Here is a 26,181-nt window from a genome sequence, read left to right as displayed (position 1 = left end):
TAGGCCAGAGGATTGGATTTGCAAAGGAAAAGGGGGAAAAAAGATGCCTTCAAATATTCATCGAGTTCCTCCGTGTCAGACATCTCCCTGTACATCAGTAAGCCAAAAATACAAAATCCCATCTCTAATACAAGGGGAGTGGGATTGTGGGCACAGTGACTGAGTTTTGGACCTGGGAAGGTCCAAAGAGGACAAATACAATGGGAAGAGCAAGCTTAGCTTGGGTCGGCTGGGTCTAGAACATTGTGTGATAGCCCTGTTTGGCCTGGAGAGAAAGAAGTATGGTGGGGGAGGCTGTACTCAGGTGAGAACCTGCTGAGCAGACTGGATCAGGGATTGTCCCGGCAGTGCAGCCAGCCAACTGGGCTCATGCAAAGAGCAACAAGGCAGTGTGATTGGGATGTCCCAGAGAGGAGGAGGTGAGGTCCCAGGAGAGCGGTGGGAACCGGTCACCATGACCACCATCATGAGGCCTGTTTGGCACTCTGTGTGAGTGGCATGGGGGGCTCCTGAGTGAGGCTGGGATGGGCTCTGATTCAGCTGTTAAGACCCCCCCCCCCCCCCCCCCGCTAGTGTCAAGCTGAGGGCAGAGCCGAAGGTGGCTAAGCGTGATTACAGAGGGCCTGGGCAGGTGTAGCCCTGATGAGCAAGGGGCTATGTGGGAAGGCGCTGCACCATGTGGGGGTCAAGGAGACCTTTTGTAGATCCAAGACCTAGCAAGCTTCCAGGCAGCAACACAACCTTCATTGAGACCAAGCCTTGCTCTGGCTCCCCAGCTGCAAAGCCAGGTAGTTGGGAGCCACGCTGTCCTCAGCAGGAGTAGAATGGTCAGGATTCACCCCTAGGACCATGAGCCCAGCCCCACTGCATGGGACCCTTGTGGTGTGGAGTAGACGGAGCACCATGGCCAGAGTTTGGAGAGGAGGGGATGATGCTGCTGAGCAGGATGGGGATGAGGGGTTGGATGAAAACCAGTTGAAGGGAAAACAGTCTTTCAAAACAAACAGCGTGGCAGCAAAGCAGACAGTTCAAAGGCTACCAGCTGTAATTGTGGGCACAAGTAAAAGAGCAAGGTCACATGGGGCACGCTGGGTTCAAGGCTTGTGGACAGCTCTTGCTGGTTGAGAAGCTGCACAGAATTCTGCAGAAGCATCATGGCTTCACAACTAACTGCTCAGCATGCTCCTGCATTGGGTCCTGGACAATTCCATGATGATCTACCCCAGATACACATCTGTCCCCTTGAGGTCTTATTAATAACCCATAGTGGGTTTCTTGTCGTTGTGTGTTCATATGTATGTGATATCCATGTTTGCGTATGCATATGTGTGGGTCAATGTCTGTTGTCTTCCTCTGTTACTCTTCCAACTTATTTTTTTAGACAGGGTCTCTCGCAGAGCCTGGACCTCACTAATTCAGTTAGGCTGGCTGAGCAGCAAGTCCAGAGATCCTCCTCCTACCTCTGCCTCCCAAGTATTGGGGATTACAGGTGCATACCACCACACCCATTTTTTTTATGTTTCCCGACTCTTAATTTTATTCAGAATTTTAAAGCGGAAAATTTCATGTCCCTCCGAAATGGATTGCCTTCTGGTCCCTTCGAGTTTGTGCCGCTTTAAATCATTTTTATCCTTATTTCCCTTCAACCAGTTATTACAGGAGGTGCCTGACTTATGAGTCTTCATCTCTACTACGAATTGAAATCCCTGAAATAGATTCAGATCAGTGTCAGGGGGTGGACGCTGGGGCCCTCTACTCTCTTACTTGGAGGTGGACAGATTAATTATGCTTTCAGTTTCTTTTATTGGTTGTGCTGAATAAGAATGGAAGCTATGTAGCTCTGGGACCTCTCGTTCCAAACAGGAAAGCCTTGTACACGCTTCCAGCTGGCAGAGGGGCGAGACCAAGGGCATGCAAGCGGGGAGAGGCCTGGAGCCTATTTAAGAACCAGCTTGCGAATGAGACGCAAGAGAGCTTGGGCTAGAAATTCTCAATCTGTGCGGCCCCAGCTGTGCAGACAGCTCCCAGAAGGGCTGCTACATTTTTACATGTTTACAAAGAGGGGAGCTGCCCATGGTACCCCTTGAAAGTGTCATCAACACAGTCGGCAAAGAAAAGCCACAGCAGGGCTTTTTCAGATGCAGGGAGAGAAGGCAACAGAATGCAATGGCTGGCCCTAAACTGGCGCCTGTACTGGAGAGAGCTAGATTACCTCACAAGGGGTGGATGCGCATCTTAGACTGCGGAATTGTGTCTCTGTTAGAATTTGCTGAAAGCAGTAAGTGGCCCTGGTGTGTGGAGAACACCACTGTTTACAGCAAATATGTAGCTTAGTACTTGGGGCATGGGGCCATGACTCACCCTCCAATCATATGGACACACACACACACACACACACACATCTGTGTTCACGTGCATACTCATAGTGACAAATGGTAATTGCGCTGAGAAATGGTAATTATACTGGGAAAGAACTTACTGTGGGCCTGATACCCAGTGTGCCCTCTTAAGCATGGCTTTTTTCACCCTGTGCGATTCCTTAAGAGGCATCTGCATTGTTGGGCTCCTTAGTAGATCCCTACTATTTGCTCCCGAGTCCCATTCTGCATTGCATTGTGGGTAAACCATGGTATGCAAAGCTGTTTACCCACAAAAACACATGTAGGCTGCTTCCAGCTTGGGATTACTACTGGTAGAGATGCTTCAACATTTGTGTCAGCCCCCCCCCCCACTTTTTAAAGATGTATTTATTTATTTTTTGTGTGTTATATGTGTGTGCCTGCTTGAGTTTATGTACGTTATGTGTGTGCGGTGCCTGTGAAGGCCAGAAGAGGGCATCAGATCCTCTAAAACTAGAGTTATAGGCATTGTGAGCTGCCCAGTGTGGATGCTGGGAACCTGGGTCCGCTGCGAGAGCAGTACTTGCTGTTAACTGCTGAGCCATCTCTCCAGCCCCTCCTTTTCCTTTTGATTTAAAAGCTCTGTTGAAATGCAGTTCACACTGGTTCACAGTGTGTCATTCCAGGATGCTGCGTGGATGTACTCAGTGGTGTAACTCTTACACTATTAGCAGTCGCCACCCGCCCGTTGTCTCCAGGTATCCCAGCTCCTCCCTTGACAGCCGCTAATCTGCATCCTATTGGCCTCTTCTGGAAGCAGACACAATCTGGTCTCTGTGATAACTTTCCCCACGTAGGAAGTCTGCTGGAACATAGGCCCATGCCTCTTCTTGCCAAAATGTCCCCTTGTGTGGACAGACTGCATTTTATTTAACTATTTATGGTTTGGGCAGACATTTGGTATCTGAGTTTTTGCTACTGTGAGTAGGGTTGCTATGACCATCTCTTTACATGTCCTTTTTAAAAGTTACGCATCTGTTTGTGTATGACGTATGTGTAGCCGTGCAGAGGCCACAACTCACACACGGAGGTCAGAAGACAGTGTTTGGCAGTCTGTTCTCTTACTCACTGTGAGTCCCGGGGATTGAACTCAGGCTGTGAGGCTTGCCCGGCAGGTGCTCTTCCCACTGAGCTGTCTCCCTGGCCTCTTGGTTATCGTAGCCTGGTGGGTATGAAGTGGCGTCTCACCTTGGTTTTGATTTGCATTTCCCTCTCACCTTCCATGTGCCTGCTGGTCTTGGCTGTCTTCTTTGGGGAAATGGCATGGAAATGTTTTGCATACTTTTTTTCCTTTTTTGTTTGTTTTGTTTTGTATTTTTTGCATATGGTGTTCATGTAAGCACACGCATGTGGAGGCCGGAGGACACTGTCATGTCTCTTTCTACTTTATTTCGTAAGACAGTCTCTTACTGAACCTGGAGCTCATTAATTCAGCTTGATTCCTAGCCTCAGGGCTCCAGGAATCCACACATCTCAGACTCTGCCCCTGTGCCAGGGTTACAGATGCATGTTGTTGTGCCCAGCTTATAGATGGGTGCTGGGGATGAAACTCAGGTCCCAGTGTTTGCATGGTAACCCTCTTTCTTGGTTTTTCAAGACAGGGTTTCTCTGTGTTGCCCTGGCTGTCCTGGAACTCACTCTGTAGACCAGGCTGGCCTCAGACTCAGAGATCTGCCTGCCTCTGCCTCCTGAGTGCTGGGATTATACGTGTGGACCACCATGCCTAGACTGCAAATAGTTTTCTTCCTTTCATCTGTATGCCTTTTAAAGGCTTAGTTATTTAATTCTTTTGTAAAGAAGACAGGAATGGAGACAGGTGTGGAGAGCCCACATCTTTAGCCTCAGCAATAGGGAGGCAGAGGCAGGCAGATCTCTGTGAATCCAGGCCAGTCTGGTCCTCACAGTTTCAGGCCAGCCAGGGTTACATAGTTGAGACCCTGTTTTCCATAAATACACAAAAAAGTAACGTGCAATCATAAATTCCTATTCATTATAGGTTTAACTTAAACAAATACATGAATTCCTTTATTTGAATTAATCCTAAACTTATAATTTACATCACATTTTCTCATTTATTTTCTAAATTAAAAAAATGGCTTTCCATTGTTTTTTTTTACATTTCCTTTTTTAAAGTAATTTTTATTCATTCCTTTAGAATTTTATATACATACACAATGCATTTGGATCACATTTACCTCTTCCCCTTTCCTCTATCCCTTTATTACTTGTGAGAATAGCCAGAACCCCTGCACTGTTGAGTGAGCAGTAACTGTGGGCATCCTTGGCTTTGCTGCTGGCCATGGCACAGAGACCCTTAATCTCATCATTAACCTTAGTGTTAGTCTGATAGATGTTCATCATTGAGTTGGTTTGGTCTTCCCTAATCCAAACTCATCAAGGTCTTGTCATATTTTGCCCAGTGTCTCTTCTTTAGCGTTGATAAGACAGCACGCATATCCCAGTGTTAAATTGTACACCTGGAATCAGTCTTGTATGGCTGTGGCATATTGGTTTTTTTTTTTTGGTAACTGTTCATGTAGTTTGGGATTTTATTTGCTAATATTTTGCTGAAGACCTTTATGTTGAAACTCATGAGCAAAATGCATCTGCAGCTTTCCTGCCTTTGATCGGCTTTGCTGGGTTTGTGAGTGGTACTAGTGGTACTAGCTTCATGAAAATGCATTGGGAAACATTTCCTTCTTGTCCTCATTACAATTAACTGAGGACTTGACATAGCTTAGAATCACCTAGAGGAAGGGGCTCAAAAACAAAGAACTCTGTATCTTCTGGTTTGGGCCTTCTTTTCTATCAGGTTGGCCTGTGGCCATGTCTGTGGGGGGTTGTCTTGATTGGTAATTGATGTAGGAGGGCACAGCCCACTAAGGGCAGCACCATTCCCTGGGCAGGTGGTCCTGGGCTATATAAGAAAGGACTGTGCCTGGGTCTGTGAGCAGTAAGTAGTGTTCTTCTGTGGCCTCTGCTTCAAGTTCCTTCCCTGACTTCCCTTAGTGATGGACTGTGACCTGAAACTAAGCCAAATCAGTCTTTCCTCCCTAAGTTGCTGTTAGTCATAGTGTTTTATCACAGCAACAGAAATGAGACAGGAATACTTCATTATTTAAAAAGAGATTATATAAGATTATTTACGGATTCTTCTTTAGGTATTTGGTAGAATCCTCCAGTAAAACCAGCTGAAGCAGGGAATTTCTTTGTTGGGATATTTTAAGTCACAAATTAAATTTTGTGGCTGTCACGCTGCTGGTAAAGTTCTGACAGTAACTTTTGGGGAATTTGTCCATTTCTTCTCATCTGTTTTATTTCCCGACACTGGGGGCGGGTATCTTGTATTTATCAGTCTAACTGAGGTTTGTCAATCTGATTGTTTTCCCTGAAGATCTGACTTTTCGTTTCGTTAATTTTCCTTATTGCTTTTTTTTTAAAATTTGAACTTCATTGATTGCTGTTCCTGTTTTACTATTTCCTTCCTTTGCTTGCTTTGCATTTTCTTGGCTATTATTTTGTTGGCTTCCCGAGGAAGACTCTTAGATTATTGTTTTGAGCCCTCTCCTCTCCTCTTCCCCTCCTGTGGGTATTTTAGGGCTAGGAATTTCTTTCTGTCTTATTCCTGCAGCTTCTTAGGATTCTGTTGTGATTTCGATACATTGTGTTTTCATTTAGTTCTGTATATCCCAAATTTGTTTTGAGACTTCCTCTTGACTTGTGGGTCGTTTCGAGGTGTACAGTTGAATTTTCAAACATTTAGAAATATTTATGTCATCTGTCTCTTGTTAATTTCCAGTCTGATTCTATTGTTATCAGAAAACAGAGTCGTCACGGTCTTGATTATTTTAAAATTATCGAAATTTACTCAATGGTCCAGGATACACGTCCTGGTGAGTTTTCTGCGGGCTCTTGAGGTAATTGAAAATGTAACCTGCTGTGGGATGGTGTCTTAGTCCAGCTGAGCTTCTGTGACAAAGTTATATAGTGAGCTGCGGTCGGCAAGAAAATTCAGTGCTGAAGCGTATGCGGTGTGAGCATGGGGACCAGTGTTTGGATCTGCAGAACCCAGGTATATGCTGGGTGGGTCTTGCAGTCCTGAGATTCCAGAATCTGTGGAAACAGGAAATTCCTAGAGCAACATGGCTGGCAAGAGTAGACATATCAGCAAATGCTTTGAGAGACCCTTCCTCGATGACTAAGGCAGAAAAGCAACTGAGGATGGTTCCTGATGTCAGCCTCCAGCCTCCATGCACACTCTCACTCATATGCACCTGTATATGCATGTACACATATGTACACACATATGCACCGGTACACACATGCGCACACACACACACACACACACACACACACACACCGCTCACACATATGCACAGGCACATACACACACATATGCACATGTACACATATGTGCCTGTACACACGTGTACACACACATGCACCTGTACACACTTGTATACACACACACCCTCACACATATGTACCTGTGTATACACACACACACACACACACACACCGCTCACACATATGCACAGGCACATACACACACATATGCACATGTACACATATGTGCCTGTACACACGTGTACACACACATGCACCTGTACACACTTGTATACACACACACCCTCACACATATGTACCTGTGTATACACACACACACACACACACACACACACACACCGCTCACACATATGCACAGGCACATACACACACATATGCACATGTACACATATGTGCCTGTACACACGTGTACACACACATGCACCTGTACACACTTGTATACACACACCCCCTCACACATATGTACCTGTGTGTACACACACACACACACACACACACACACACACACACACGAAAATGGAAAAAGGAAAACATTATCACGAGCTGAGTTATACATAAACAGTGTGGGTTCATGTCACAGGCTGGAAGGCTGGGATTCCAGGCTCAACTCTGTGGCCGATAAACTGTTTCCTGTTGCAGAGACATCTCCTTGCTTAACCTTTACTTGGTAGAGAGAGGAGGCGGCTCACTGGCCTCTGCTCTAAATGCTTTATTCCCATTCACCCTCTTGAGCTAAACACGCCCCTCAAAGGACCCATCTCCTTATACCATTGCCTTGGGGGTTAGAATTTCAGCGTGTGCGCTGTGGCAGGGACACAGACCATCGAGCTACCCTACTGCTGTAGGTGGAGTGTGTTCTGTTTGTTTGTTTGGAACCAGGTGATTAATTATGTTCCCTGGGTCTTCCACAACCAAGCTTACTTTCCTGTCCTACTAACTTACTGGTTCCTGAGTGGAAGATGCTGAAGTCTTCCGCCCTGACTCTGGACTTGGCCTCTCTTCCTTTCAGCTCTGCCGGCTTGTATCTCCATGTATTTGGAGGTCCTCTGTTTGCTTATCACTTCTTCCTGGTAGGTGAATCCCTTGACAGCAGTTCAACCTCTCGGTATAACGCTTTTAAAAAAGACTCCCCATGATAGCCTAGTAGTGTTCTTTTTTCCCGTTTTATTGAGACCTCGTTAATCCTAATGTGTCTACGTCAGGGATGAATAAGGATATGTTATCTGATGATTTTATAGTTGCATATTTTCTAAGACTTAAAATGAAATCTAAGTGCGGATTTGGGGATGGCTCTAATTGTTGTGTTTAAGCAACGTATGAAGAAAGCAATCTATTATATTGTTGGGTGTATACACAAGGACTATATATCCGGATATCAAGTAGACACCTAAAGAGCTACATAAAACCTCAGGCGCAGGGGCTGGAGAGATCGCTCCGTGATTAGGACCTCTCGCATCTCTAATAGTAAACCAGGTTTGGGGTCCCAGCACCCATGTGGTGGCTCACAACAATATGTAACCCCAGGTCCATGGGATGCATTGGCCTCTTCTGGACTCCGTGGCCACAAGTCATGCATGTGGTACGTACATACACACACATGCAGATACGACACTCATGAACATTTTAAAAATTAAAAAGAATCTCAAGTGTATACCCAAGGAGTGTACTAGGATCTTTAAGTATAATGGTCAATTTTACTTTGAAATTATGGAAACAATATTAGTGAATAGGAGATGCTTCTCTTCGGAAGAGAGGGTGGATTTTAAAATACTGAAGGGGCTGAGAACATGGCCTATCGGGTCTAAGTACACTTGCCATGTAGTAAGCGAACCTGAGTTCAGATGCCAAGCACTCAACCTGAAAGCTGGGTCTGGCCGGGCATGCCTGGAACTCCAGAGTGGGTTGATAGACAGGAGGATCCTGGATGCTTGCTGGCCAGTGAGCCTAGCTCTTACAGGGAGCTTCCGGCTCAGTGAGAGACAGTCTCAGAAGTGATCAAGAAAGACACCAGTGTCCTGCTCTGGCCTCTAGCTGTGCATGCAGGAACACAGACACTCACTCACACATACACATAAACACACACACACACACACACAACTTTTAAAAACATTAATGAAGTATTGAGAAATACCAACTAAATGGCCTTGTCATAGCCAACTTATTTTATATGTGTGAAAATGATCGGCCCCTTATCAAGGTAAGATAATAGCCAGCTTATACCAAAAAACCCAGACGAACAAACCGAACTCTGCTTTCAGAGGTGCCGGCTGTCAGGTAGTGCAGTGTGGGTGGTTCTGAGATGATAGCATGTACGTGAGACATACTGAGGATGGCCGGGCTGCCACCCAGGGAGGAGACCGAGGCAGAGCTTGCGAACTCCTTAAGTCAAGGGACTGTGAGTGGGAGGGATAGTGTCCATAGGCCCCAGGCAGGTGATGAGAGGAGAAAGACCTCTGGTCCCCAGACATCTCTCAGTGAGCTTCTGGGTGCATATCTGGGAACAAAACTACTTGAGGCCAGAAAAAGAACTGTCGGAGAAGTTGAGAAGGAACAGTGCCCAGCACTCATACTGGGCCAGCAACTGTGCCAACTCCTACTGCCAACCTGAAAACCCTCGTGCTTCAGGGGGACCCCAACAGCAGATCCCTCCTCAGTAGTGGGGAGCACTTATCTGGCGTAACACACTGCTGTGCTCCTGCCTAGCAAATCACAAGGACCAGATATGGAAGGACCAGAATTGTCCAAGCAGTTTAGCTGCATCCCAGAACAGAGGTCAAGAATATATCTAGGGACCACAAAGCTGTCCCACAGCAAGCCAGAAAAGATCACAATCCAGGCATCTAACTGAACGTTGCTAGGCATGGGAAGACGCAGGAAAAGAGGGCCTGTAATGGGGATAAAAATCAATGCTTTGAAATGTAGCAGGAACGGCCATGGACATTAGATTTAGCAGCCAAGTACATTAAAGTCATTATTGGATTTCAGAGGTCCAGCAAGTCAACTGGAGACATGGATGGTATTATAGCAAAAATTGAAGTTCTTAGAGGAGACTGCAAGAGCCGAGAGATAAAACACACTGAGTGGGATTGGTGGCAGATCAGACATTGCAGAAGAAAAGCTGATGAGGTTGAGCCTAGTTAAAAGCGCCATTTAAAATGAAACACACAGGGAAAAGACATCTTTTAAAAAATGAAGATGGCATCAGTGATAGTGGTATGACTTTAAGCATCTGATGTGTGTATAACTGGAAACCCCAGGGAATAAAAGAGGAACAGGGTTCTAATTCCCTTTCTGTTGCTGCGACCAGCCCTATGACCAAAATCAACTTATGGGAAGGAAAGATTTATCTGGCTTATACTTCTGGATCACAATCCATCACTGAGGGAAGTCAGGGCAGGAACTCCAGGAGATCGAGGTGAAGACCATAGAGGGAACATTCCTTTCTGGCTTACTTGTAGGCTCATGCTTAACTAGTTTTTTTTTTTTTATACAGTCTAAGACCATTTGCCCAGGGAATGGTGTTGCCCACAGTGGGCTGGGCCCTCCCGTATCAATTAATAATCCAAGACACCCCCACCACAGACATGCCCACAGACCAATCTGATCTGGGCAATTTCTCCACTGAGACTCCCTTCTCAAGTGTCTCTATGCTGTGTCAAGTAGACAACTAGGAGAGACAGAGAAACAGTTTTAGAGGAAATAATAGAGTTGATTTATTGGGAAGAGTTAATTGTCCTAAAAGTTTTTCATCTAATAACAAAACTTTAAAACACACAAAGTATGCTGAGCGGTGGTTGCTCACTCCTTTAATCCCAGCACTCAGGAGGCAGAGGCAGGTGGATCTCTGTGAGTTTGAGGCCAGCCTGGTCTACAGAGCGAATTCCAGGGCAGCCAGGACTACACAGAGAAATTCTGTTTCAAAAACAAGCAAACAAACAAATTGTTTTGCTGGGTGGTGATGGTACATGCCTTTACTCCCAGCACTTGGGAGACAGAGGCAGGTGGGTCTCTGTGAGTTCGAAGCCAGTCTGGTTTACAGAGTGAGTTCCAGGACAGCCAGGACTATACAGAGAAACCCTGTATCAAAAAAATGAAAACCCCCAAACAAAACAAAAAACCACACAAAGCAAGGAATGATATCACTGAAGGAGAAATACCCAAGTACACAATAATAATCAGATGTAGAAGACAAATTACAGACACTAGCCCAGAACAACATTGCCAACCAACTTGATCTAACTGACATTTATGTCAACTACTTCCCCACCAACAGCAGGACATACAGTACTTGTTAAATTGCCTAATTCACTAGTACAAACCATGTTTTGGTTCTACAACAATTCTCAATAAATTTAAAGTGATTCAAGTCATAGAAAGTAAGTTCTCTGGCCATAATGGAATTAAATTAGAAATCAGTCACATAAAACATGACTGGAAAATCAGCAAACATTCGGAAACTAAATGACAAAGTAGACTAATAAGGAAATGCCAAATGAAATTATGAAGTGTTTGGACCAGATGGAAACTTCCAACAACATGTTAAAAGCTTGTGGGATGCTGCCACAGCTTAGGTGGAAATTTATAGCACTAAAAACATGTATTGGGAGGAAAGAGAAAGAACTCCCATAAGTGACCTTAAACCAGAATAAAGGTCCAGGAAGTTGGCTCAGTTGGTAAAGTACTCACCATGTAAACACGAGGATCTGAGTTCAGATCCCCAGTATCCTTGTAAAAAGCTGGGCATGGCCGGGCGGTGGTGGCGCACGCCTTTAATCCCAGCACTCGGGAGGCAGAGCCAGGCGGATCTCTGTGAGTTCGAGGCCAGCCTGGGCTACCAAGTGAGTTCCAGGAAAGGTGCAAAGCTACACAGAGAAACCTTGTCTCAAAAAACCAAAAAAAAAAAAAAAAAAAAAAAAAAAGCTGGGCATGGCAACAGGCACCTGTAATCCTAGCTTTTGAGAGACCGGAACAAGTCAGTCTCTAGACCTTGTTAGCCACTCAGTGTAGCCAATCAGTGAGCTCTAGATCCAGTGAGTACCGGTCTCAAAATATAAACCGGCTCAAGGACCACAGTGAAGCAGGGGTGGTGAGTGGAAGGTTTGTAAGGCCAGAGGTTGGGGACAATGGGGTTGGAGACAACTGGACCGCTGTATTCATGAACCCACAGCAGCTGTGGTTGCCTGTGCAGATCAAGTGGGTCAACATTCCAGCTAGGAATGGGGAGAGGTTCATGAGCCCCCACCCCTAACTAATGTGCTAAAGACAATCAGTGGCTTCCTGGAGAGGGAGAATCAGTTTTCTTCAAGTGTCCCCTGGTGGGTTGACCATGATTCAGTGGATGGCCACACACCCAGGAGTATATGGACAATACAATTGGAGCTAATGGATTGTTGATATATATATATATATATATATATATATATATATATATATAGAGAGAGAGAGAGAGAGAGAGAGAGAGAGAGAGAGAAGGGACGAGATGTATTTGAGAGGAGTTAAGTAGAGAAATTAGGGTGGATATGATCAAAACACAGCATATGAAATTCTCAACTAGTTAGAGATATTTGTTAAGAAAAATAATGAGGAAGCCACCTGACATCAACCTCTGGCCTCTGTGGGCACACACATTTGCACATACATATGCACAAACACACAAAATAACAATAAATTTTTAAAGAAACTAGAAAAGGCTAAACAAATTAAATCTAATGTAAAGCTGAAGAAAAGAGGGATCAGGGTGAAAAGGAATTGTTAGGATAACAGGTGGAGAGAGAAAGAAAATTCAATGAACAGTTCAGCTTATTCTTTGAGAAGGTAAAGAAATCTGAGAAACCTCTAGCCTGGCTGATTGGGGGTTGGAGGATCAAATCACCAACATCTGGCATGAATGGAGACATCACGAGTTCTACAGACATAAACAGGCAATAAAGGAGTATTAGGAACACATTTACATCAATAAATTTGACAGCGCAGATGAAAAGGACAAATTACTTTAACTACATGGCCTTTCAAAACCCATTTCCAGAAGAAATACATCACCCAACTAGCCCTAAGTCTATTAAATTGAGATTTTTTTGCTAAAAGCCTTCTCCCAGAGAGTTTCAAGATCAAATGACTCCACAGGATTTGACAAGGAAGAAATTATATTGGCTGTATACACCCTTTCAGAAAATCAAGGAGGTAGGAACAGTTCCCAGTTCATTCTGTGAATTCAGCATTAATCTAATGATAAGATTAGGAAAAGGAAAGACCAGCAAACAAAACTAAAGACCAATGTCCCTGGTGAACATAGAAGCGAAAATTCTACTAAAAATTTTAAGATGTAGAATTCAAGAGTCAATAAAATGGAACAAGATAAAGAACATGATCTCAGGAATGCAAGGATGGCTTGACAGTTTAAAAACAATAACAACAACAAAAGATGAGTCACTATCTCAACAGGATGCAGGACACTGAATGATCATCTCAATAGCCCCAGAAAAAAACATTTGAAAAAAAAATTGTTTATAGTTAAAAAAAAATGTTTCTTGACAAAGATGGAGAAAAGGGAACTCTTTTCAATGCACAGTGCCATGCTCGTGTGCTTGATAACTGGGTACATGAATGCCAGGCTACACCCCATACCTGATAACCCAAAGTAACCCAGAATAGATCGTAGGTTCAAATACAAAGGCTAAAGCAGTAGAACTTGAGGAGAAATCATGGGAGGAGCCCCGTGACTTTGTTTTAGCAAAGCCTACATAGCTTGACAGCAGCCACCTCATTCATAAAATAAGTAAACAAAAATGGAGTTTACCAAAACCAAGATAGTACTAGGAGAAGATAGACGCAAGTCGTGGAGTAGGCCGGATCCTACACAAAGCTTGTGCTTGGTGAAGGGTTATATTTATTATACAAAAAGAACTCTCAAAATCACCTGGAGAACAAAGATCTAAGCTGTAAAACTGGCAGAAGATTTGAACGACGGAACACCAAAGAAGATGTAGGTGTAGTAAATGACCTATGGAAAAAAACTGTCAACATCCGTTGCCATTGGAGCAGTCACCTGGTACCTAAATCTCATGCTCCCATCCCAGGGCCTCCACAGTCTCAATGTGGCACTGCATGACTGTGGAGTGTCCGGATTCAGAGAGCCAGCCACACCAAACAAACACCAAACCAGGCCTTGCACACACTGATGACGGGAAGGGAAAGTGATGCAAACACTTTGGAAAACAAGTTAGTGGTTTCTTTAGAAGCCCAACAAGGGGCTGGAGAGATGACTCGGCACAGCACTGGCTGCTCTTGCAGAGGACCTGGGTTCAGTTCCCGCACCTACAGTTCAGCTCGCAATTGCCTGGAAATCCTCTTCCAGGGCATCAGACATCCTCTTCTAGCCTCCATAGACACCAGACATGTACACAGTGTACATGCCTGCATGCAGGTACTCATGCATACCCTTAAATACATACATAAATAAGTCTTTTTTAAAAAAACATTGAACAAATAATGTACCACCATGCAGCATTCCCAGCCCTGGGTTTTTCAGCCAAGAGAAAAGAAAGTCACATGTTTTCATGTATACCCTAGCTTCCAAATGCCTCTCACTGGTTAGCTTATAGTAGCAAGAGCACGGAGACTGTTCAAATGTCCATCGGCAGATGAATGGATGGCCAGACTGGTTACCCATAATACTCATAGCTGTGACTTGAAGCTGGGGAGAACTGGAAGAGTAACACAGCCCATGCCAGGGATGAGTCTCAAAATGATGATGCTGAGTGAAAGGGGTCAAACCATATCTAGCATGATTCTTTGTGCACAGTTCTGTAGCAACAAACACTGACAGGTAGGGATGGTGGCATGCTTGGCACGAGGGTGTGGGGGACCTCTCAGGGGTGATGGACATGCTGTTGGCTTGGTGACAGCACTGTCATAGGTGTGTGTGACATTGTAGCTTGTCACCTTTTCACACCATCAATGTGAAGACTGTTACATATCTGTGAAACTTCCTTTTCCTTAAGACTTACTTTTATTGTTGATTGTGTGGATGTGTGGATGTCTGTGTTTAGGTATGAGCCTGTGAGTGCAGTTGCCCAAGGAAAGCAGAGATCTCAGCTCCCCTGGAACTGCTAGAGTTACAGGAGGTTCTGATTTATCTGACAAGGATGCTGGGAATAAAACTGGGGTCTTCTGGAAGAGCAGTACATGCTCTTAAGCACTGACTCATCTCTCCAGCCCCTGAAGCTGCTTTTTTTTTAAGTGAAAAGGAAAAATAGTTGGAGCATCAATATGGACTGGAACTGAGACCTTGGCTCAGGGTCTCATCTGAGACCCAGACTCAGGTGGCCCTAGATAGTTCACATTCTTCACCAAAGTCTATCCCGAATGCCAACACAGAATTAGACCACTCAGCCATGTATGGTAGCACACACCTTCAATCCCGCACTCAGAAGGCGGGGCAGGTGGGTCTCTGTGAGTTTGAGGCCAGTTTAGTCTAGTAGAAAGTTCCAGGCTAACCATGGCTACATAGCAAGACCCTATTTCTCCCAACACACATACACACACCAAACAAACAAAAAACCCACACATAGAACTATACCACTCAATGGAACATGCGCTATTGTGTGTGTGCATGCACACACATCTTTATGCACAGGAGTGGATGTGCATGTGGTTGCCAGAGGTCAACCTCAGGTGCCATTCCTCAGCTGCTCTTCACCTTTTTTATTTTTTGAGGCATCTTCTCTCACTGGCCTTGGGGGGTCTCCAATTTGGAGCAAGCCCCAGGGATCTACATCCCTGTAGATGTCTCTACATCCCCAGTGCTGGAATTGCAAACCCACGCCACCACACACAGTTCGTTGAGTGGTTTCTGGGGATCGAACTCAGTTTCTCATGCTTGCAAGGCCAACTGAACTGTCTCCGTAGTCTTTGTACTCTAGAGATATACAAACCAGGAAGGAAACTGTAAGCACTGACTGCGAGTCATGTTGGGGGATGAGAAGCGGAGGTCGGCAGCCTGGGTTTACTACAGTTCATAGGCTGTGACCCTCGGCATGTTACCGAGCCCCTCTGTACTTTAGTTTCCTTATCTGTAAAGTGAATGCAATAACAGCGCCTATCTCATGGGGCTGGGTAAAGATGACAGGAGCTGGTATCTTAGATGTTAGGTACTTAGGACTCATTGCGTGGCTCCTGATAAGCACTCAGGAGGGTTAGCCCCGACGCCATTGCCGTCACCACCAATATAATCGGCCACATCTCTGATTTACAACAGTGTTGTGTCTGACAGACAAATACCTAATCATGACTACTTCCTCGATGATGGGCTTAAAAGTCTGTAAGGCTATTAAAAAAAATGCATCAGGCGGAGGTATAGGAACTTTGCACTCCACTGCAAATTGGTTATCTAGAAGAGGGTGCCTTAAGTCCCACCCGCGAAAACCATATTCACCAAAAAGAGGTGGGTACCGAGTATTGGTGAAGAAGGCATTCTAGAACCTTGGAGAGAGAGTGAACAGGGTGAGCAGGAGCTCTGCACCCTTCCCACCCTTTGAATAGCTTTCTGAACTTGTGGTTACCAGCCAGAAATGCTTTTCCCTCAGCGTTTTGATGGTATCAACTCCTTTTTGCCCCTTCCTGTGGTTGCTGTTGAGAAACTCAAAAGCTTTCTCATCCTTGATCCCTTGCAAGTGATGCCATGTGCCTCTTCTGCCTCCTGGAAAAAGTCACTCGGTCCCCAGTGTGCTCTGGAACTTTCCAGCACCTGGCCTTACTGTGTATCTTTCCTCATCCTATCTGGACCCCGTTGGACTCTGGCACTGGTGAACGTTCCTTTCTGAGGGATTCATGGCTTTCCTTTCTGAGGGATTTTCTTGAAAGCACGAGGAATGCTTCCCTCTGCCCTGTTCCCAGCATCTTCCTCCTGCTGCTGCTGGTGGGTTTCATCCCCTGGTCCATCCTCTACTTTCTTCCTTTACTGCTCTTTCTGCCTTAATTTTCGGGACAGTCTCTCACTGAACCTAGCACCCACTGACTAGCCGCTGGACTGGCTGGTCAGCGAACCTCTGGGATCCTCTCGCCTCTGCCCCCAACACTGAAGGTACAGACGCCTGCCGCCATGCTGGCTTTTGCGTGGGTTCCGGGGACTCAAACTTCTGTTAAGTCTGTGAGACAGATTTTATTGTTCAGCAGGCTTTTGTCCAGAATGGGTACCTCTGGGCTGCCACTTTCAGGGCCTTTCTGGTGTCGGCCTAGAGCTGGGAGTTTTGCCTTAGGACTCTAGGTGTGGGCCTCTCCTCCCACACCTTCAGAGCGCACCTGCTCTAGCAAAATATGGTTCCACTGGCTCCGTGTAAAAACCTGAAGGCGAAAGTTCAGGGAAATGTGCTCAAAGTAGACCCATCTTTCTGTCCACTTCCAGAAGCCACAAAATTAAAGTCACCGTTTGGAATCTAGGACTGTTCCCCGAGTGATTGCCTGTCTATACCTGTAGTTCTCAACCTGTGGGTCACGACCCCCTGGGGGGGTCAAACAACCTTTTGGCAGGGGTCACATATCAGATATCCTGCATGTCCGATATTTACATCACAATTCATAACAGTAGCAAAACTGCAGTTATGAAGTAGCCGCGAAAATAATTTTATGGTTGGGGGGTCCCCACCACAAGAAAGGTTGAGAACCACTGGTCTACACAGTCAGTTTGGTCTTGAGAAAAGTTGGTCTTCCACTGAGTTGACCCCTAGACACAAGAAAAAGGCTTTTATTTTTCCTCCACAATGCACATTACACCCTACTCTGTGAATGTGTACCACAGGGTTGGCCACACAGCTTCACCTCCGTGGGCTGTATGCCGCCCGGCCTTCTTAAAGCATTTGCCTCAGGTCATACCACTTTGTTTAGGCAACTGAAGTGCTTCTATGTCTCTGCTGTTTGACCTTGGTCTTCTACAGATATAGCTCCTTTCCCTCCATCCGCTCAGTGTGTCCAGACATGTTTCACTCAAGGATGTATCATGTTATAACTTCAATAAGGCTGAGTCCTGCCTTGTTAGATATTATGCTTGGGAAAGACCCACTAGGCAGGGAGGAGATCATGGTTTAAAGGAGGGGTGTGGAAATGAGTCGGTGGGAGAAATGGCACTCACTGGGTCTCTGTCGGTCCGTGTGCACTCAGAACAACCTCCCCATGTGGCTGCCGTTAACCCCAACTGCATTGGTTGAGACTGAGATTCCAAGAAGTGAGGGCGGGTTTATAGTGTCCTAGTGTTCCCTGCCCCGAGGATGAGACCTGTACCCCACAGACACTGAGAACCTCATGGTGAGCACATCACCCTTGTTGTTGTTTCTCAGAAGTGTGCAGGGGGCCTGGTCTTCATCTCCTTCATAGGCCTTAAAAACACCTCCCTTCCTCACCTCCCACAACTCTACACCTCCAAACACTCTTTCTCTTTATATTCATAAACGACACCACATCTGCCAGTTAGCTAAGACAGGGTCCTTGTTAGTCTCAGACTCTACTCCAAATGCCTGATGCAGCCATCTTCTGCCTCTGGCCCCCCTGTCTCCCATCCCAGCTCTCTGAGGCAGCCTCCAGATGTAGAGGGACAGGACGACAGCCTCATGAGGACTTTGTGTTGCTCCTGCTGTTATTCTGTGAGTGCAAGATCCTACCCTGCTGCCAGAGCAGTCCACATGTAGCTCTGGATATCTGGAGTTCCTGCTTCATAGCCCACTCCTGGTTGCTTTGAAGGTGACATCCAAACCCCTAAACATGGCGAGTCCTGAGGCACCATGGCAGGCCTGATAACGTCTCCTACATCTGGTGGGTCATCTCTTCCCACTTCCCCAACATGAGAACCCATAAATGGTCACAAATCTTTCATGGTTTCTTCCATCCAAAGGTAGGGTTTATTTCTCCACCTTGGGTTGGGGTTGGCCTCGCAACTTGATCTGAAACACAGAATGTGCCTGGAGAGATGCTACACAACTTAGAAGGGAGAGCTGGCCTAACCCAAGAGGCTTCACCCTCTCAAGATGGTGCTGCCCTCTGAGGAAGCCCAGCAGCTCCCGGCCCCAGTGAAGATGGGAAGGGACCAATCAGAAGTTAGAACCAATTGCTGGGTATGTGCTTGAGGCTATGTTGAACCTACCAGCCATGAGTGAGACTTCCAAGAACTGTGGCTCAATGACAGAGCGAGTGACAGAGCCCTTCTGACCAACAGAAAAACCTGCCTTGCTGAGCCCAGCTCTATTTGCTGACTCAGACTTGGGAACAGAGTAATGGTGTTTTGTTGTTGTTGTTGTTGGTGGTGGTGATGGTGGTAGTGGTGGTGGTTTTTTGAGACAGGGTTTCTCTGTATAGTTTGGGTGCCTGTCCTGGGTCTCGCTCTGTAGACCAGGATGGCCTTGAACTCACAGAGATCCACCTGGCTCTGCCTCCCAAGTGCTGGGATTAAAAGTGTGTGCCACCACCGCCCAGCAAGTAATGGTGTTTTTAAGCCATTATGTTTAGAGCTATTTGTTACGCAGTCACATGTAGCTGATACAACTCTTGGCATAGCACGTCTGGCCTTCGTTGGTTATATTTTCAGGAATGTCTTCGGACGTTCATGTAGGTGTGCTGCGCCCTTCTTTGGGAGAGGCCCTTTGTCCTTTTCTGTTGAATTTCTGGTCATCTTTTAAGCTTCATGTCTGATGTTCCTGATCTCTGATCTGCCCTGGTTCCCACACAGCACCTTGCATCTCCAACTGTTGGCTGGCGTGTGCCTCTTTTGTACTAGTTGGGCAAATGACTTTGCTCTCTGACTCTTTTTCTATTCTGTGAGTGGGACCCATAACTCCCACTCTGTCTCGGTACTGGGAGAATTAAAGTCATTTTTAGTGAGGACCTGACACAACGGGTTGCTTAGTAACTGTTGACTTTTCCCTTGTCCCTGCTTTCTGCCTAATCCCCACTCCTCATTCCAGTGCCCTGGCTCATGGGCTCCTCCAAGACTGTGGTTTCTAGTGCTGAGCACAAGCATTAGCTTCAGTGGATACTTGTGTGTGTCTGATGGACTTCATGGAACATGGTCTCTCTTCCCAAAGGGACCATCAGGGTAAGTCTAGAAGCAGAGACGCCTCCTTAGGAGTCTTCACTTACTGGTTTTTTATGCCGACTGCCTGTGGCCTTTCCTCATTCTGGAGCGCTGGCATTGCTCTGCGCCACAGTCCACTTTACACGTGGCAGGGCTATCGATCCGTGGCTTCCGTAACCTGACGACGAAACATCACAGCATTGCCCCCATGGCTGTTCGTTCTGTCTGTACAGGATGGAGGCTTCTGAGTGACAAATGCAGGTGCCATGTTAGTTGACTCTTGATTCTTCGGACAAACTTCTGGGCTCGCTCGCTCGCTCGCTGGCTCGCTCACCTTCGATTGCAGCAGACACAGGATGTGTTCATGCCTGCAGCCTTTTCTTTCGTTATTTTGACATCATTATTCACAGAGGGGAGACTGCACCAAAACATTTTCAGAAAATTAAAAACAGGCACGTTGCATTTCAATGGGAAGTAGTAAGCCCCGTCATGTAGTGGGGACCTGTCCCTTAGAATCAGCTGAGAGCGTTCATCTTAGGCGGTCAGAGAAGGGCTGTGGGGGCCCAAAGCGGCTGTCTTGGGCCGCACCGGGCTTGCCATCTTATGTCTCATGCCAACCGTTTCTTACGATCACACGGTTTCAAGTTCTTGCCTTCAGCACTGTTGGGCAAGATTTAGGTGATGAGGAAATGATTGGGGCTGTGTCGGACTTGATTTGTTAAAATACGCCCCATGTTCCTTTACCACTGCGACGTGCTAACCTTGGCCTTGGGTTCCCCGTATGTTTTGTGGACACTGTCTACACTGACCATTGGCAGGTTGATCTCTGTGTGGCTGGTAATGATTAACCTATTTTGTTGAACCCCTGGGTCATAGGTGAAGGTACAGAGAGGGTTTCTGTGGCTTTTTGTTTGTTTATTCTGAAATGTTATTTTAGGTCTTTGCCCAACAAACTGAACCCGGAGACCTGTAAATATGACTATATTATGTAAAAGGAATCCACAAAGTACGACAGCTTGTGAACTAGACTTGGTGGGGAGAAAGTCTCCATCTGGGAGCTGCCTGGGGCATCAATGGCCCCTTGATAAGACTTTCTCTTTGGCCTTCCCACCGCTTCCTTAAGCCTAACCACGCTTCCTCTAGCAGTGGAAGGGTTAAACCGGTTTCTCTAGGTTTGTGGTGTGGAACACTGGCAATGAGCTGGGGTGTCCTGTGATACAGTAAACCAGGGAACATGTAGAGAAGGCTGAGTGGGGAAGCCAGAGTCTGTGGCTGTCTGGATGCTTTTGTGACAAATGTTCCAGTCCTGGTTCGTTGGTTCATAGAGGGTAGCAAACTGTTTCCGTAGCTGGGACAGTGTCATATGCCCTGCTATTTAATAAGCAATTCCAGCAGATATTTAGGCAGTGACTTGTCGAGCCAAGAAACCTCTGTTAATAATACAGAGATATGACGATGGGTCGGGACAGCGGGTGCCCCTGGGGAGCCCGGAATGGTTTTGCTATAGTCTCTTTTCTTTTGTTAGTCTTTTCTTTGTTTGTATAGTTCTGGGGGTTGAACCAAGCTAGGCCACACTAAGCCACATCCCGGCCCCAGTGTTTTATTCCATCCAAAGGATGAAATCCCTTCCTTCTCTCCCTTCTCCTTCCTTCCTCCCTCCCTCTAGCCCTTCCTCTTTCCCTTCCTTCCTGAACAAGGTCTTTCTATGTGGCCCAGGCTAGCCTAGAACTCATAATCCTCCTGCCTCAGCCTTCCAAGTAGCCAGGATTCCAGGTGAATGTCACTTTGCTGTTTTGGGTGGGGGTGGTGTTTTTTTGTTTCTTTGTTTGTTTTGAGACAAGGTCTCACTACACAACTCTGGCTGGCCTGGAACTCACTGTGTAGATCAGGCTGGTCTCAACTCAAAGAGATCTCCCAGCCTCTACCTTCCAAGCTGTGGAATGAAGGGTGTACTTCACCATACCTGGCTCCTTTGCTGGCAGATGAACTTCTGGACTCTCCCTTGGCACACTTTGTCACAGAACATATCCAAAGTTCACCATTTGTAGTTCTAAGGGAAAAGTCGGAATGATGAGCTTTTGCCTCTTCATGTTTACTGTCTGCTGGTGGCTGGTTCTCACCCCCAAGCCAGTGAATGCGCTGAACCAGCCTGGCCAAGTCCTTTGCTTTCAACTGAGGGGTTGATGCCCGTCATCACATTCCCCTCAGCTCTCGCTTTATGACTGGGAACCTCTCTGTTCATTATTCTGCTGAGATGATTTTTTCCCTTCTCATAAACTTTTCAGTCCCTGTAATTATACTTCACTCTGAAAACTGCTGGTCACATATCCAGTGCAGAATTCCCCCTTGACTCCTGTCCTCCGTATTCGCTGCGCAGATGATGTCTTCGGATGTCGTGTGCACTTTCTGAGTGACACCTGCGGGAGCTGCTCACACACAGTCAAGGTGAACTCTCGCAGAGCCCCACCTGGCACAGGTAATGAGCGCTTCTTCTGTGCCAAGTGGTAGAAATGGCTTTTGAACACCTGCTCCATGGTAGAGATCGTTTTGGGTGTAAGCATGCAAACACCAGGCAAATACACCCCTTGCTCTCGCAAGACATACAAATCTAATAGGAGGGATGGGCATAAGCAGTTACACCACCACGTGAAAACAGGACGTGCTAGAATTAGGTGGACCTTAAAGGCGAATGAGCTGGGCCCCACTTGGCTTCACACAGTACGTGCACATTGTGCCATTAGCAAGTAATGCTAGCCTAATCATCCAGTGTCCTAGAGTGGCAACATGTGAGATGCTTCAGCATCAAAGGTGGTCAATGGATAATACCCAAATTCTCATGTGCCTTGTTCTGTCCCGACATGAAACTGTCTGTTTCTTCTGTTTCCTTTTTATTGAATGTTCTAGAGTTTTCAAGTAGTCAACTTCCTAATTCCCAAAGGAATATTTTTGTTACTTAATTCAATTACTAACCCTAAAAAAAAAAAGCTATGTGAGCACTACTGAAGTGAGGGATTGTTTCTCACTCTTCTATCCTTCTGGGACATCTGGGGCACAGGGCACAGTCACCGGCTGGCCTGGCTGCTCTTCTCAGTGAACCGTCAATGGCACTGAACTGTGGATGTTAGACACAGTGGTAGGACTGCCCCGGATGTTTTTGCTCCTAACCAGTGTCTGCAAGGATGCCAGGGCATGCTGGGAACCTCAGGACAAGCATATTGGGGTGTGTCCATATGACCTCTGTTATCTATCTGGGGGACTCACTGAAAGGGAAAGGCTCTTATCAGCCCTGGTTGGAATCAAGAAGGACTGATGTGTTCTGTGTGATGCCAGGCCCAGTGGCCAGAGTTCACATCAGGATTGCCCCACTCCTGAAGAGGTATTTATCCCGTCTATCTCCTAAATGGCAAGATCAATGTTCCTCTAGGTGAATCTGGTTATTCTTTAAAAGCAACCAAAGAGTCAAATGACGTGATTCCCAAACACTGGGGCTCTCTGAAGGTCACGATGAGGAAACCAGCTCATGGCCTTAGCCCAGTGTTCCTGGTTTGTGGGAACAAAGGCTACTGTCGGTGGCAGGGACAGAAGAAAGAGGAGACCCAGCCCTTCCTTAGCACAGACTCTGCTCAGCTCTGGCCTTTTTATGGGGATGAACTTTATGTCCGATCTCATGATTGTGGCTTTTGGACTTTTTTTCATGATGAAAAGTAATTATGTAATGCTTATCACTCCGCTATCTGGCTTGCTGATTGGAGAACTAGCCCTTTCAATACAAGGCAGAATACAGTGTGTAGATGGGCTTGGGTGGTAGCTCTTTGGTGGAGTGTGCTGAGCGTGTGTGAGCCCTGGATTCCATCCCCAGCACTGCCCCTCCAAATAAAAAGGGAGGCACAGATTTGTGGCATAGCATACACAAACAGACAGTAGAAGGTTGTCTTAGGTTAATGTGTGTGTGTGTGTGTGTGTGTGTGTCTGTCTGTGTGGTGTGGGGGGGGGCGGTCAACATCAGTTGTTCTCCTGATCTTTTGAGACAGAGTCTCACTGAACTTGGATTCAGCTAGGATTAGATGGCCAGCGAGCCCCAGGAATCCTCCTGCATCTGCCCATGCAGTGCTGAGATTGTAGGTGCACACTGCCATGCTGGGCTTTGTATGTCAGTGGTGCGGAATGAACCCAGGTCCTCACACTCACACAGCAAGTGCTTTTCCAACCAAGCCATCCCCCCAGCCCCGTGACGATGATTCTTCACTGTTTCTCCCTGTGGATAGTGATCACCTATGATTACCTGTCAGGATTCCAAGCCTGAGATGTGATTTTTTTCCACAAAAAATATGTAATTGTACCCATTTTTTTTTGTTTGTTTCTTGAGGAAGCCAAAACACCCCTTCCTCTTTGCACTTGAAAAGTTTATTGGCATTTGGCAAATGGGAGGGTGTGGAGCTGTCAGCTCTGGGGAATATTCTTCAGAAAACACTGGCTCTCTGTGGCCACGGTGTGACAGGAGCTGTGTCGTTTGGAACCCACAGCCCAGCTAGTATGCAGTGACTCTGGCCTTCCCTGTGACGTGAGCTGTGGCTTTCTCTGTGACTACTAGATAGGAAAACAGTTCAGGAAGCTAGATGTCATCTAGTCAGTCTGGCTGGGTGCTTGGTGACCCTGGGAGGCTTAGGGAGGTGGGCTGGGAGCAGGACCTCCTGAAGGCAGCAGGGGGACAGTCCAGGGGAAGTAGCCAGGAAGCCTAGTGTGCTGTATTCCCATGGGCTGGACTGACAAGCTAAGGGGATTGGACTTTGGACTGGAGATCATAGGAAGTCATTTAAGATTATGGAGGAAGAGTGTACTTTCCCGTATGAACACTGTTTTCTGCTTGCAGGAGTTTGGCGTTGCCTAGGACTTACCTACTTCAGATGTTTTAAGAACTCTACAAAACATTTGTTACTATGTCATTTTTCTAATACTATCTCTAGTAGGCTGACCTTCATGTGTACAGAAGAACACCCAAGAGCAAACACCACACAACACTCTTGCTGACTGCTTGGCCCTTCCCTCCTGGTGCCCCTCAACCAAGCCCCTGTGGCCTCCTTGCTGATCCTAGAATGTGCTGGCATGCACTGGCACTTGGTGTTCTTTTTGCTGAAACATTCTTCTCCAGAACAGCCCATCCTTCTGGGGCTTCCCCGTGCGAGGCATCTGTTCTCCATCTGCTCTCGCTGTGTCCTCCCACCCCCCACCAGACATCCCCTTCAGTCGGCCCCCACCTGTGTCCCCACTGGAAGGCATGTTCTAGGGAACGTGGACTTTGTTTTCGTCCATGGCTGAAAGCTGAGCTCATGTGTAGTGGAGGGTTGCCCGCTGCACAGTTCGACTCCTTCTGTGTTTTGTTGTTTAGAGATTTAAAAATATAGATTCATTTTATGCATTTGAGAATTTAGCCTGGATCTATGTATTTGCACCAAACACGTACCTGATGCCCACAGAGGCCAGTGTTCCCTGGAACCAGAGTTGCAGATGGTTGTGAGTGGCCATGTGGGTGCGGGGAAAATTGAACCCAGATCCTCTGTGAAAGCAACAAGTGCTCTCAACTGCTGAGCCATCTCTCCAGATCCTGTTGAGAGAATTTTCTTACCGTGTTTTCCAACAGTCAGGGGTGGAGAGTCAAAGCTGTCCCTGTTGAGATTTGAACTTAGATAGCTCTTCAAGGATACGTGATGTTTTCATTGCGGAACAGAAAGTGAATGCTCTTCTGGCTGTTTTCATCCCACAGGTTGGCGCTCTGTGGCCCGCCTGGCCACTTCCAGTCAACATGGTGGACACAGAGAGCTCCATCTGTCCCCTCTCCCCCCTTGAGGCAGACGACCTGGAGAGTCCCTTATCGGAAGAATTCTTACAAGAAATGGGAAACATTCAAGAGATTTCTCAGTCCCTTGGGGAGGAGAGCTCCGGAAGCTTTAGTTTCACGGACTACCAGTATGTAGGAAGCTGTCCAGGCTCTGAGGGCTCTGTCATCACAGGTAAGTGTTGCTTTCTAGAAAGATCTTCCTCGATGTGTATTTTCCTCAGAGAATATAAGACTTTAAAAAAAGAATATCTCTGTCTCTGTCTGTCTGTCTGTCTCTGAAGCTATCATTACAATCAAAATAATGACCACACCCATCAAACTGCTTGGTGCTCCCCTGCAATGCCTGCCTTCCTCTTCACCTCATGACTTCTGACATGTTTTCTAGCATTGCAGGCTTTGTGTGTGTGTGTGTTCTGTGTTGGCTAGTTTGTGTTTCCTGGAACTTTCTGTAAACGGCATGGTTCTTTCTAGACAGGCTTCCACACTCCTTGGGATCTGTCTGTGATGCCTCTGCATGGTGGTGTGTAATCTGTACGCCCCTC

The 26,181-nt window shown here is 46.5% G+C and overlaps 1 protein-coding gene across 1 annotated transcript in view; it reads left to right on the top strand.

Annotated features, from left to right (window-relative positions):
- The window catches only part of Ppara (peroxisome proliferator activated receptor alpha), a 71,481-nt gene that overhangs the window by 20,238 nt on the left and 25,062 nt on the right, over window positions 1-26,181 (top strand). The window contains exon 2 of the mRNA XM_059247190.1: window positions 25,565-25,811. Coding sequence (XP_059103173.1) covers window positions 25,604-25,811 — 208 coding nt within the window. The 5' untranslated portion in view covers window positions 25,565-25,603. The remainder of the gene's footprint in view (window positions 1-25,564; window positions 25,812-26,181) is intronic.

The sequence above is a fragment of the Peromyscus eremicus genome, chromosome 20, assembly GCF_949786415.1.
Source record: "Peromyscus eremicus chromosome 20, PerEre_H2_v1, whole genome shotgun sequence".
In the NCBI taxonomy this organism is placed as follows: domain Eukaryota; kingdom Metazoa; phylum Chordata; class Mammalia; order Rodentia; family Cricetidae; genus Peromyscus; species Peromyscus eremicus.
The sequence above is the reverse complement of the archived record's forward strand: the minus strand, read 5'-3'. Positions and strand labels throughout refer to the sequence as shown.